Source organism: Xenopus laevis, chromosome 1S (genome assembly GCF_017654675.1).
Source record: "Xenopus laevis strain J_2021 chromosome 1S, Xenopus_laevis_v10.1, whole genome shotgun sequence".
Taxonomy (NCBI): Eukaryota; Metazoa; Chordata; class Amphibia; order Anura; family Pipidae; genus Xenopus; species Xenopus laevis.
In genome coordinates, this window is record NC_054372.1 from 191,937,529 (window position 1) to 191,951,822 (window position 14,294).

A 14,294-nucleotide genomic window follows, 5' to 3' on the forward strand; every position below is an offset into this window, starting at 1 on the left:
CCCCTCCCTTTCCCTCCCCCCAGCAGCCAAACAAAAGAACAATGGGAAGGTCACCAGATAACAGCTCCCTAACACAAGATAACAGCTGCCTGGTAGATCTAAGAACAACACTCAATAGTAAAAACCCATGTCCCACTGAGACACATTCAGTTACATTGAGAAGGAAAAACAGCAGCCTGCCAGAAAGTATTTCTCTCCTAAAGTGCAGGTACAAGTCACATGACCAGGGGCAGCTGGGAAATTGACAAAATGTCTAGCCCCATGTCAGATTTCAAAATTGAATATAAAAGAATCTGTTTGCTCTTTTGAGAAATGGATTTCAGTGCAGAATTCTGCTGGAGTAGCACTATTAACTGATGCGTTTTGAAAAAAACATGTTTTCCGATGACAGGATCCCTTTAAAGACATGGCAAGATTTTTCCAAGTCTGCCCAACCTTACCTGTTGTGTTCCCATCTTTACAAGGGAATGTCACATATTGATGTTAAGATAACCCTTCTGTAAGATACCAAACAATTTCCAGTTAGAGATTATTCACAGCAGTGGTTGATCTTTAACGGGTGGATCACATTTTGACAAAGCAGCTAACAAAAGAAGATTTGGCTGTTGAATGGATAAATTATGATTTCTGGAAAAAAATCAGTGAGCAACTGTATATTTTGCACAGTAAGTAAGCAGTAAAAGCTCCAGCAGTAAATACTTGTAGGTGAGTGCTTTAAGGTCATGGCAGGTCTTCATAAAGTCTTCATGCCAGAAAATATCAGTTTTGTATTATAGAACAATATGGAAATTATATGCCAGGAATTGGTGATTCAAGGAAAATCCTGCAACCACAAATATTTTCTAATTTGTGTTTTCCAAACATACATTTAATCTGGTTAGTTTCTATAGAAGTCATTCATTGTAAAAAGTGAATGGAAAAATGGGAATTTTTAAAGTGATCAGGTTTTTATCTTGCACAAAAACACAATCACATTTCCGAGATTAGACTATTTCCCCCAAATATGCAGCTTTGAGTTAAAAAAAAAAAGTTGATTTGTTTTCCATGATCTAGTTTCGGAAACAAATTCAAGGTTAGTAAAGCAACATTTATATGATTTGTGATCCTGTTAAAAAAAAAAATGTACTGTTCCGTCCATTCTCCCTGTGCAAGTCATGGATGATAAGAATGAATTTGTGAGTGATGTCACAATCAATACAACTTACAGAAAATTGTAATGTAAATCTATTTTTTTCTCTGCACACCACTCTCATTCCCTCAAGCAATGACTCCTTCAAAATTGCTTGCTCACCTCATATATATCACCACATATATATATTTTCCCAGACTGAAATAACATTAAAAAAAAAATACTTCAAATGAAAATTTGCATCTAAATTCATGTAATGTTTAAATTTGTGCTGCTGGAATCTGTTCCCAAGGTTCAGTGCTATATTTAGCCATACACAAAGTTCAGTATGTTGTAAACAACTGTATGAAATTAGCCAATCAATTGCTTTGCTTTAATTGGAAAGCATTGCCTGGTGATTTATGATGAAGAAAATGAAACATTTGTGATGTTGAGGCTTCATATTCCATCTGGTGTGGAACATAATGAGATGGAAGCTTCGAAGAGGTTTTCTGATCTTGTAAGAGAATGGGATTCGTTTCTTTTCACTTTCTTTCCATCCACAAAATCCATATTCCAATTCCTCGAAGGAACTAAATCTTTCTTCTGCTTCATCCAAAATGTTTCTTGTGTAAAATCAATGGCATAAAAGGGTTTTTGGTGGGTCAATGTAGATGTATCCATGAGTGAGATATAAAACACTGGTATGCTGCAGTTTTCCTGGGTATTTTTTTTTAAAAAAAAATCCTTTTGCTGACAGAAATTGCATGTGACACACAGTTTCCCAGTGTGCAACAATTGCTTCTGACAGCAAAATGGTTGATGTTTTTCTTCAGCCACAGTTAAAACGCTGATCCCGTGATGGCATTTAGCTGCTTCATCAACCCCTCCAAGCTGGCCATTTGTTCACTTAAATCATCCTGTTCATATACCTAATACAAGACACAAATATAAATAATTAGTCTTGGCATGTCTTTGCCCAAGCATACTTTAAATATCTATATATCATTTACTAGGATTGCACCAAATACAGAATTTGGTTTGAGATGCGGCCAAGATTCAGCCATTTTCAGCAGGATTCTGAATCAACTGAATCCACTTGCCAGGCTGCACTGAATCCAAATTAAAAAAATCACATGACTTTTAGTCACAAAGAAGAAGTCAAAATGTATTAACCGTGCGCTGCCCGCACAGTTCTCTTTTCACCCTTGTGTCCCTAATTTAAATATTCGATTTAGGGTTTCAATTCAGGCAATCTTTCACAAGGGATTCGGATGAATCTAAAGCTGGCCATAGATGTTGAGATTTTTAAAAGATCCGATCGTCATCGTGAGACCACGATTCTTTTGGAACAATCGTACGATCGTTTGAATTTACCATCAACTAAAAAGACCAATTTGCCAGGAAAACAAAGGGGAGCTGCCTGCTTGGCCCTGCAAACATAGATAGATTGCACTGGGACCGACAAAGATTTTTTAACCTGGCTGATCAATTTCCTGACAGATGTCGGCCGAAAAATCGTAAGATGATTGATCGTTCGAATCCCATTAACCGCAGGATAATTTCGAAGGATTGTTGGACTTCGCTAAAATCGGTCGTTTGGCAAGAAGAATCGTCACTAGTGATGGGCGAATTTGCTCTGTTTCGCTTCGCCGAAAAATTTGTCGAATTTCGCGAAAACGGGGCCGGCATCTTGTTTTTTTAACGCAGGCGCTAGTTTTTGACGCCGGCGTATTTTTGCGGCGAATTTTCACAGGCGTTATCGCTGGCGGCGAATCATGCAAATTCGCCGCGAATTCGCGCCTGGCGAATAAATTCGCCCATCACTAATCGTCACGTCTATTTGGAGCTTTAGATCTTAAGTTTAAGGTCTAGACATGTGTTAACCATAAACACTCTGGTGGAGTTATGTTCATTCTTATTGAAGTCTACACCAAGTTCATTAGGTCTAAAGGCCCCATACACGGGCCTATAAAAGCTGCCGATATACCGAGTCAGCAGCTTATTGGCCCGTGTGTGGGGCCATCTGACGGGCTTCTCTGATCGATATCTGGCCGAAAGTCGGGCAGATCTCAATCGAGTAGTTTTAAAAATCCCGTTGGATCGTGCCTGTATTTGTGCGTCTATGCGGTCCCGTGATTCGACAGCCCGTATCGGATCCATTCTGATACAAACATTGGGCCCTAAGACCCACGATCGGATCAGCCCAATATCGCCCACTTCAATGTGGGCATATTGGGGAAAGATAAGCTCGTTTGATGACATCGCCAAACGAGCGGATCTCTAAGTCTATGGCCACCATTTGTCTACTAATTTCTTCAAAATCCATTTGCTTGACACATCCACAAACATGGTTCTGGCCATTGTTGTTGCAGTTAGCAGGGTATTGGATAGTGTTTTGTTTGCTTAACAAATGTTAGTGCTAACCGGTTGTAACTGTTTTGTAGCATTGCATTGTATTATGTAGCATTCCACTAAATGCCAAATCCACCACAAAAAGTTTGGGTGAATCCCAAACAGAATATTTTACATATCTAAATTGAACAAAAATATTCAGCAAAAAAAAACCTTTTTGGTCTAAAGTCACATCATTTAAAAACGTCACTTAGTAATTTGAGTACCAATACTGCAGTTGAAGGCTTGAATTTGTCTGAATCCCAAGCTGAATTCAGAATACGGTTTATGTCTATGAATTGGTGAAAGAATTACTTCTTTACAAAGCATTTTTCCTTCATTTATACTTAATACAATTGATGCTCTTCATCCTTCAGCCAGGAGGACCCAAATACCAATATTATTGCATCTGTCAAGGAATTTTTAGGTAGCAAATTCTAAAAATTCAAGAAACTCTGAAGTCAAGCATGGAGCACACGTTTCCATAAATAAGTCAGCACAGTGCTGAGTTCCCTTTTAAAACTTCATGGCAAGAACAGTGTTGTTACAATGAACCCTTTGTACTTTATGGTCTATATCTGAGAGGACAACACATGCCTAACTCAGCAAAATACCCATGATAAAATGAGAAATAGCTTACACTGGAGGGATCATCTGTGTGTTTGTGGCTTTCTTCTGAAACATCTGGCGCTGTTGGAACAGATACAGGGAGTAGCGGAGACCTTGCTTTACCTGCCAGACCCAATGATGCCGTCTTCACTTGTGCCTTAGGAAGGCTTGACCCTAGAAAATAATACAGGAAAAATGAGCCAGAGTTTAAGTGATACGCAAAGGCCTAATTATTAAAGGTCAGGTTTTAGTGGTTTTAGTGGTTTTAGCTTATGGAAACCACGGTTAAACTCTATTGGGGGGAATGTGATATTGACCGCTAACGCAAAAATCGTTCGCAATTCATTCACACTGCGAATACATTTTTGAAAAGTGAAAAATATTGCCACAAATGCAACAGTAGGATAGGGATTGCAAATATTATAGTTTGTGATACTGCGCAGTGTATGTAATAAAATAAATGTAAAAGGTGTTTACCCAACCTTTAAGCAGGTGTTAAAGGAGAAGGAAAGGCTAAAATTAAGTAAGCATTTTGAAAAAGGTCTATATAAACATATCAGTAAACTCTCAAAGTAATGCTGCTCGGAGTCCTCTGTTAAAAGAAACTGTTGTGTTCTCATGGGCTTCTGTATCAGACTTCCTGTTTTCAGCTTAAACCTCCAGGGCTAGGGCTTGAGCATGCTCAGTTTGCTCCTCTCTCCCTCCTCCCCTCCCTGCTGTAATCTGTGCTCAGGGCTATGAGTGAGCAGGGAGAGACTCAGGCAGGAAGTGATGTCACACCAAGCTAATATGGCAGCTGCTATCCTAAACAAACAGAGAGAGTTTCTAGAGCTGTTTACTCTGTATATTTATTCTGCAGAATAAAAATAGTGTTATAACTTGCACTATTGTGGCTAATCTACTAGTATTAAACTGCCTCGGTAGTTTTCCTTCTCCTTTGAAGGTTTGCAATGCACAATTTAGATTCACAATGCAATAAAAGCCTAATGAAGAACTGAATGCAAATTTTAATTTGCCAATTTGTTCTCTTTGCGAATTTTATTGCATTGCCCCCTATTTCTCTAAAGCCACAAATGACATAAAGGGTTTTAAAACAACCAAATATGAAAATTATGACCGGAACAAAGATGTTGAACGTGCACTAAAAAATACGAAGACCTCCAAAAATTCAAGTTTTTTCAATAATTAATAAGTTGGGAGAAAAAACAAAAAAACTCTTATAGGGGAATGTAATTAAAGATCCCAAGAGTTGTTTAAAATGCAATGTAAAATCATTAGCTGGTGAATATGACATCATTATTGCGAAGCAAAGAGTAGCATGAACTCTAGTAGCTCTGGAGTTTTTTTTAAATATTTTGGTGCAAATTATGATTTGTGATTGTAACATTATATTACACACACTGCACAGGTTCGCAAAAGGCATTTGGTCACAAACTTTGAGAGGAAGTCGTTGAGGTCTTTAACCGTTCAAAAAGAATGCAAACATGGTCGCTGATGTTCATCTTTGCAAACTTTTTTTTTTGCGCTAATGAAATTTGAATAAAATGGAGTCTATGGGAGATGGCTTTTCAGTAATTCAGAACTTTCTGGATAACATGTTTCTGGATAAAAGATCCCATACCTGTATATCAACAAAAGCATGGTCAAATAAACATTGGCTAAAAGTGTCTAGATCAGGGCTGTCCAATTGGAGGCTGAATAACCGGATGTGCCAGCCAAGGAATCTTTATGGCCTCCAGTCTGCTCAAGGGCTCCGTAGTCCCACCATTTTTTTTAATAATTTGAATAGTTATGGGCTAGATCATATTAAATAATCATGGTCATTGAGGAAAAACATTTCCCCCCAGAATTATAAATAAGAGTATTATAGATACAGTATATATCCTTTTTATGGCCATTTGGTTTTATAATAAACTTAAGTATAATACCTATAATACATAGGTATGGGATCTGTTAACCAGAATGCTTTGGACCTGGGGTTTTCCAGATAACAGATCTTTCTGTAATTTGGATCTTCATACCTTAAGTCTACTAGGTAATCATGTAAACATTAAAGTGGACCTGTCACCCAGACACAAAAATCTGTACAATAAAAGTCCTTTTCAAATTAAACATGAAATCCAATTTCTATTTTTTATTAAAGCATTCATAGCTGTTGTAAGCTCATTTAAATATCTCCGCTGTCAATCAAATATTGTCTGCCCCTCCTCTATGCCTAGGCATAGAGGCGGGGCAGACAATTGCTTTCACTTTCCATTCAGCACTTCCTACATGTCACTGCTCTCCACATATTCCCCATTTCTTTTCACCATTTAATTGTGTAGCCAGGACATGGGGATGGACATCAGGTCCCCCATTCTGGTGCACAAACAAGATTCTGAGATGATACAAGGCTTGTCTTAATAACAGTGTCCACAAAATGGCTGCCGCCTGCTTGCTATAATTATGAATTCCCAGACTGATGGAAACAAGATTCAGATAATTTATATAGTGTAATTAAAGTTCATTTTGCTTGACTTATGTGATAAAATAGGATTTGGAATAATTTTTTTGGGTGACGGGTCCCCTTTAAACCCAATAGGCTGTTTTGCCTCCAATAAGGATTAATTATATCTTAGTTGGGATCAAGTACAAGCTACTGTTTTATTATTACACAGAACATGTATTCAAAAAAAGTAAACATTTTATTATTAAAACAAAAAAACTGTTACTAAACAGAGTATAGAATACATTTAATAATATAGCTTGTTGTACATGAATTTCCTATGAACTGCAGCTTAGTATGGGCATCTCATATTTGTTGTCCTTACACTTTGAATAGGCTTCATATGTTTATCAACAATACATGGAATCCCTCCCCAGCTTATGCATAAATACATATATAGAAGAAGCAATGATCTGCTTACAAATAACCTATACTCACATGCTGTATAGTCAATGGGAAACAATTTACATATCCATAAGTATAAGTATGCATATAATAAGCTATATAGTACCTACTGTATTGTTGAGGCCGCTTCCTACCATATGTTTAGAAACAACAAACAGAAATATTTTGCCTACAACATCAGCTATGAATTTGCACTTGTCCGTCTTTTTATAACACTGTAACTTGCTGACAAGATTCACTCTTTAACATGTTGTGCACCCTATGGGTGCCTGCTATCAATGACTAAGGAAAGTCTTAAAGGAACAGTAACAACAACAAAAATGTAAGTGGTTTGAACGAATGATAATATAATGTACTGTTGCCCTGCATTGGTAAAACTGATCTGTTTGCTTCTGAAACACTACAATAGTTAATATAAACAAGCTGCTGTGTAGTCATGGGGGCAGCCATTCAAGCACATGATACACAGTAGATAACAGATAAGCACTACTATAGTTTATATAAACAAGCTGCTGTGTAGCCATGGGGGCAGCCATTCAAGCACAGGATACACAGTAGATAACAGATAAGCACTACTATAGTTTATATAAACAAGCTGCTGTGTAGCCATGGGGGCAGCCATTCAAGCACAGGATACACAGTAGATAACAGATAAGTACTACTATAGTTTATATAAACAAGCTGCTGTGTAGCCATGGGGGCAGCCATTCAAGCACAGGATACACAGTAGATAACAGATAAGCACTACTATAGTTTATATAAACAAGCTGCTATGTAGCCATGGGGGCAGCCATTCAAGCACAGGATACGCAGTAGATAACAGATAAGTACTACTATAGTTTATATAAACAAGCTGCTGTGGGCTTCGTTTCCTTCATAAATGATTGGAAAAAATACATTGCTGATATATTAACGATAATGATAACATTAATTCCCAGCATCCTCTACCAAGTTTGAGGATGATGAGAGTTGTAGTTTAAGAACAGCCCGAAGAGCTGAGCATTTTATATCCCTGATTCAAGAAAGCCTTTGCCAGGAGCATTTCCTTCAGCAACAAGCAGATCTTTCTGATATATCCTCTCCTTGTAAAGTCTAATCCTGCAGACATCTTGGCTATTAGGTTTGCTTGCCTGGCAAAGTGAAATGTCATCATGTGAAGAGCCTGGAAGTACAGCGACTTCATTTAACTTGTGTTGCCAAAAACACTTGCTTGTCATCCCAACTAATTACAAGAAGCATGATAGCGAGCAACGGGAGGTGGAATAGTGAATAAATACATAATGAGATTGTGTTGTCATTTGATCCAAAAGGCATTGGCTGCCAATATATAACATCTATTTCTTGATGAAAATACAAATCTGCTCTCAAAACAAACACAGTTTTGTCAAAACACAGTTTACTAGATTAAACTCAAATGTACTTATTACCCTGCTTGTTTAATCCCTTCCTATATTTACTCAGATTTAAATCATTTATTTTACAGGCTTTATTTGGCCATGTCAGTGCTGTAAATCAGACAAGCTTTTTGGGCTCCCTTTTGATACGCCATCACCACAAGGGTTGACAACAAAAAGAGGTGCTGTCAAATAACTTCTTTTAATAGGAAAGGTGGCCATACACTTGCTTATTCATGCTTCTGACATACAGGGGGCAATTCACCAAGCTCGAGTGAAGGATTCGAAGTAAAAAAACTTCGAATTTCGAGTGTTTTTTTGTGCTCCTCAAAAAAAAAAAAATTGGCGTAAATTCGCCTGAGTAGAATGATTCGAATAGATCGAGCGCAAAAACGCTGCGACTATTCGCCATTCGATAGTCGAAGTACTGGATCGAGCGCAAAAACGCTGCGACTATTCGCCCATTCGATAGTCGAAGTACTGTCTCTTTTAAAAATACTTTGACTGTCTACTTCGCCACCTAAAACCTACCGAATTGCTTTAAAAGCCTATGGGAAAGTCCTATAGGCTTGTTTTCCAAGTTTTTGATCGAATAAAAAGGCATTCGATCAAATGAAAATCCTGTGAGCGAATATTCAATCGAGCGCCTATTGGCCTGGCGAATATTCGCCAATTCGACTATTCGCCAGCGCGTAAATTCGCCCGAATTGCCTATTCGATTCTATTCCCCAGTCGAATTTCGAGGGATTTAACCCCTTGAAATTCGACCCTTGATGAATTTGCCCCATAGTGTTGGCAACTTATTTGCCTGTGTATGGGGCCCTCTTTGGATGAAAAACATTCAGATGTTGATTGGGCAGGATTAAAAATTCCAGGTAGGTGTATTTTCAACAATGCAATTTGTTTGCAGTCTAATTTCTTCCTGTAAATGGACCCTATCAATTCTATTTGCAGTTTTTTTTCTGGCTCGATTTCGAAAGAATTTGAAAATGAATAATTCTTTTATTGCTGAAAAATAATTCTTTATACTGACTTTATAATCTGAAACTGTAAAGGCAAAATATTTCAAATCTCTCAATAAACTCTTTTTTTTTTTTTTGTAACTTAAAATTTTTATTCGTTTTCACAATAAAGTACAAATACAGTATCCATAGCCTCATATCATTTGTCTTTGTTTAACAGACTTATCCATTTTCTAAACATTACAGTGTAAGACTCTCATCGCAGTATTTTGACATTTGCATGAGGGGAGATAGGAAAGAGCCTTAAAGAAAAAGAAGGTAGAAAGAAGAAAAAGAAAAGGATGAAGAGAATAAAATAAAATAAAACACAATAGGATAAAATAAAAAATAAATAAAATAAAATATGGAGACTATTAATGGGATGACAGTTCCCAACTAAATTTCCCAAATGTAGAGATTTTAAATTGCAATGTTCATTGCTGTTTTGTAGTAATCCCAGCTCCCCCAAACATTATTATGCTGTTGTAGTGTATCATTTATTCTCGCAGTCATTTCCTCAAACATCCTATTTTTGTCGAGTCTGGAGATTACCTCTCGAATCGTAGGAATTGTTGGGGATTTCCATTTTGAGGTGATTGTCAATAAACTCTTTTGCTCCCTCTTTTAATCAACTTTGTTTCAAACTCAAGTTTTTTTCTGTTTTTGCCATCAGCTGACTTTACAAATTGCCAGATCAGTGACTTCGGCACAACTCCTCTAGGTGTCATGATACGTTTATCCATTCTTGTTTCATTAACAAAATGTTCTCAGCAGTTTCCAGCCTGATTCTGCACAATAAGCGATTTTTTTAACAATAGGAAGTATTTTTGGAAGGTTTACATTTCTGTTTTACGCACGTCTTTGTTTTATGAAATGCCTTGCTGCCTTGTTTTATTAATCATGCTCATGTTAGCAATTGAATGCAGCTGTATAATTAGGAATAATGAGTTTTTTTCTGGGGACCAAGTGGCTTTTTGGAGCTTTCCATAGAGACTCGGCCGGGACTGAATAGAATCATCGACCATGTTTATTTAAAGTCATTATCATTTTCAATCTACTCAGTATTTTGTATTAAGAGCAGTGATCCCCAACCAGTAGTTTGTGAGCAACATGTTACTCTCCAACCCCTTGGATGTTGCTCCCAGTGGCCTCAAAGCAGGTGATTATTTTTGAATTCCAGGCTTGGAGGCAAGTTTTGGTTGTATAAAAACCAGGTGTACTGCCAAACAGAGTCTCAATGTAGGTTGGCAATACACATAGGGACTACCAAATGGCCAATCACAGCAGTTATTTGGCACCCCAAGAACATTTTTTATGCTTGTGTTGCTCCCCAACTCCTTTTACTTCTGATTGTTGCTCATGGGTTCAAAAGGTTGGGGATCCCTGATTTAGAGCATAATTTAGCTTGGAGAGAGGCATATCATTTATATAATATGGGCAAATATTCGTGCATTTAAATTGCATGCTCCTCTTTTGAGGTCAAGGACATACATTTTATTGAATGACATACTCAATACTAAGTATGGAAACAATTAATAAAATTGGAATAAATAGATTACGTGCTTATAAACAAGAACCACCAGCTGGTATAATACAACAATGTGCACTTTACATTATCTGAATGAATAGAACTTAAAACACATTTCAAAGAAAATCTTTATATTGCATAAAGTACTGTCAAAGTAAGTCACTTAAGAAATACCACCCCTTAAGAACTGCCTATGGTCCTCTCCCCATGATAAATATTTCATATCAGCCTTCTTCATTTGGATGTTGTACCTCTGATCAGGTGCAATGGCAATGTGAAAGCACACATGGAAAAAGATGGCTTATATGTGGATTATTTAAGCCCCTTTGAAATACCACCATTTGTTCAAGTCCCCACTTGAATGAAAATCGAATTCCCAATTGTTTGAAAAGTATTGCTAGGCTCTAATTATCTCTTCTATATGTCTATCTTATGTTTCTGAATTGTTGCAAATTTCACTTTGGACAGTGTTTGAAAGAAGAGAATTTGGAAACTTGCCTTGTTTTTTTTTAATCTCATTTAAGCAATGAAGGAATGGCCTCTAGTTCTATTCTAGGAAACCATCAATGACAATTTCTCATGGCACAATCCCATTTGCCAGCTGTTGCTCACACTGTTTAGCAATTTCAATGGCAACTCCGAAAATAGCTGCTGTGTGTGCTTCAATATTCATATTTAAGTAGAGGGAAGGGTAGAATCACTGAGGGGGTGCAACATTGTTAGTTACCTTCCAGTGGTTCTAGTCACTTTATTCCTTCTACCACCATTGCTCCTGTACTTTATAAAATGCAGCAGCCCCAGGGTGCTTTTCTTGAAAGTGCCAATCTATCCGTGGTAAGCACATGCCCATACAGAACATCTTTACTAATTCCTTTTTGTGCATTGTCCTACCTTCAAGGAGAAATTAAGACAATGTTGCGTGCAGTTTGTGAGTAGGAGGTAAGTACATAGGTGCTGATGCTTCTGAACTCTTCGCTGAACTTACACATTACTTATAAAAGTGTTCTGGTCCTATTATTCTTAGCAGTAACAAGACACAAGCAATATTTAGGGATTTGTATGACCTCTAGGATTCAAACCAGTCCCTAGAAGAAGGAACTGTCAACGTTAAGCTTCTTTCTAAGCCCTTAATGTCCCCTTTCTAAATCCTATCCCCACACAAAAGCCTTAATAGGGGTACTTCCAAGCGGGATCACCCCCCCAAAACCCAAACTATGAAGCCTATCATCCTTCATCCTTAAATAAATCCTCAGCCGACAACATAACCCCTTGGACTCATTACCACTTAGTTATAGATACATTGACGCCATAGTGTTACTTCTTGTTCTTTTCTTTCTGTTCCTTATAAAGCAATGTCTAGATAGACTTGAGTACATAATCTATAATCTGTAATGCTTTGTTATTCTGTGAAAACTTAAAACCCATTTTAAGTTACAAATAAAAAAACCCTATCTCTGTTGTCAACAATATACCTTCCTTGCACCACTGTGCCCATCAGGAGTAGTGCCCAATAGTGTTCAGACGTAAAACCTTCATGTTCAAAACCATTATATTTTATAGACGTTTGTCATAAGTTTCCATCCAGTTAAATTTTAGTTTACAAAAGTTCCATCAGGTTTCCTACTGTGGAACATTATTAGCACATTAAACTCTAATGATGAATAACCATTCTGAGTATGTCTGCTGTAAATGTATTTGGAGACTCATTATAATTATTCCTTTTAGATTAGAGCTGGAAAATGTTCAATATAAATATGTTCCAATAGCTACGTATACTGATTTGTTTAGACATATCCGATTATTTACACTTGAGAAAATAAACAGACTGTTTGAAACAATTTCAGAGCCTGAATACATCCAATTTACTTCTTTCAGTTAAAGGGATTGTTCACCTTTAAAATGAACTTTTAGTATGATATAGAGAGTGATATTCTGAGACAATTTAAAGGTGAACCACCCCTTTAAATGCTTCAATGCCCCTAGAGCTTTCTAAGACAATAGACAAATACAATAGTTTCACTGGATACATTTTTCTAAAGTGAGAGCTTATGATGCTCTTCTGTCTTCTTTCATTGTTCAGCATTGTCTGCAAAACCTCAACGCAAAGCTAAAATATTGATATTCATGCATTGTTTTATATATATTTTACATATCTCTAAAGAGCCTTGAAAAATGCGCATGATGTATTTTTACAAAACCCGATTAATGTTTAAACAAATGACAGCTATCTGTCAAAAAGATCCTTGCACTGCTTTTTATTTGTGTAGTTTTCATACCCATGATTCATTGCAGTAATGTTGACTTGAGTAAAATAAGTATTGCACTGGGCAGATTTATTGGTATTAACTTATCACAATAAACAAAAACCAGTAGAAGCAGTACAAGGCTAAACAAGTGTTGACCCTTCAAGGAGATAATTAAAATTCTGTAAACAAAATGCAGAATTTATTGTGAATCCATCAAACATATTTAATTGGAAGGAGACAGTGTCCAGCCAAGGTTTAACTTCATTATGAAGAAGGAAACAGACTCTAACAATATAATGTATGTGAAATAGCTATGACTAACTGCCAGTTTCTTCTGCAATCAGAATATGAATCCAGTATTTGGAATTAAAAGGATTGTGTTGCTTTTCGTAAATGCTATTAACTTGGTAAGTAGAAAGAATTATTTTGAAATAAACAGATCATGTTTGGAAAATAAAGCTGTGCTATATCGTCATTAAAAACTGCTCTCTGCACTGGTTACATAAGAGCCATCTAGTGAGATGGAGAGATACACAAGATGTAATAATGTTTTTCTGCTACTGATAAGAGAAAACCTACAATAGGCATGGCCTATTTTCAATAAGTAGCTTCATGCATGTTGTCTACATGTACAGATATGCTGCCACGAAGGAATGTGATGCCACTTAACAGAAATTAAAAGATTTATCAAAAATCCAATTTGGATTTAAAACTTGAATTTGTTTGCGTAAAAAACATTAAAAATAAACCAAATGCACATTCTACTCGTCATTTTCAAGGAATTAATTAATGTGAAACAATCACATGGAATATTAACATGGATTTAGCTAATGCAACGCCCTTCAGCTTCTACATGAAGTCAACAGCTTCCATATGCCAAGTTTTTATACTTTTTTGAGCTTGAGATAATTAATGATCGATGAATTTGAATTTCTAGCCAGACAAAAAACTTGAATCGCATTTAAAAGTGAAATTCAACTGGTGGTGACTTCTGTAGAGACAGGTTTATTATAATCCCAATTTGAGTACTTTTTGTTTCTTCAAACTTTGAAAAACTAAAACTTGAAGTTTTCAAGCTTTTTAAATTTAAGATATCTCAAATGTTCGAGTTCAGAAAACTTGAA

At 36.6% G+C, this 14,294-nt stretch overlaps 1 protein-coding gene across 1 annotated transcript in view; it reads right to left on the reverse strand.

Annotated features, from left to right (window-relative positions):
* Nucleotides 1–357: 357 nt before the first annotated feature.
* The window catches only part of dcc.S (DCC netrin 1 receptor S homeolog), a 479,548-nt gene continuing 465,611 nt past the window's right edge, over nt 358–14,294 (reverse strand). The window contains exons 28-29 of the mRNA XM_018244588.2: nt 4,143–4,285; nt 358–2,040 (exon numbers count right to left, since the gene is read on the reverse strand). Of these exons, the coding sequence (XP_018100077.1) occupies nt 1,951–2,040; nt 4,143–4,285 (233 nt within the window). The 3' untranslated portion in view covers nt 358–1,950. The remainder of the gene's footprint in view (nt 2,041–4,142; nt 4,286–14,294) is intronic.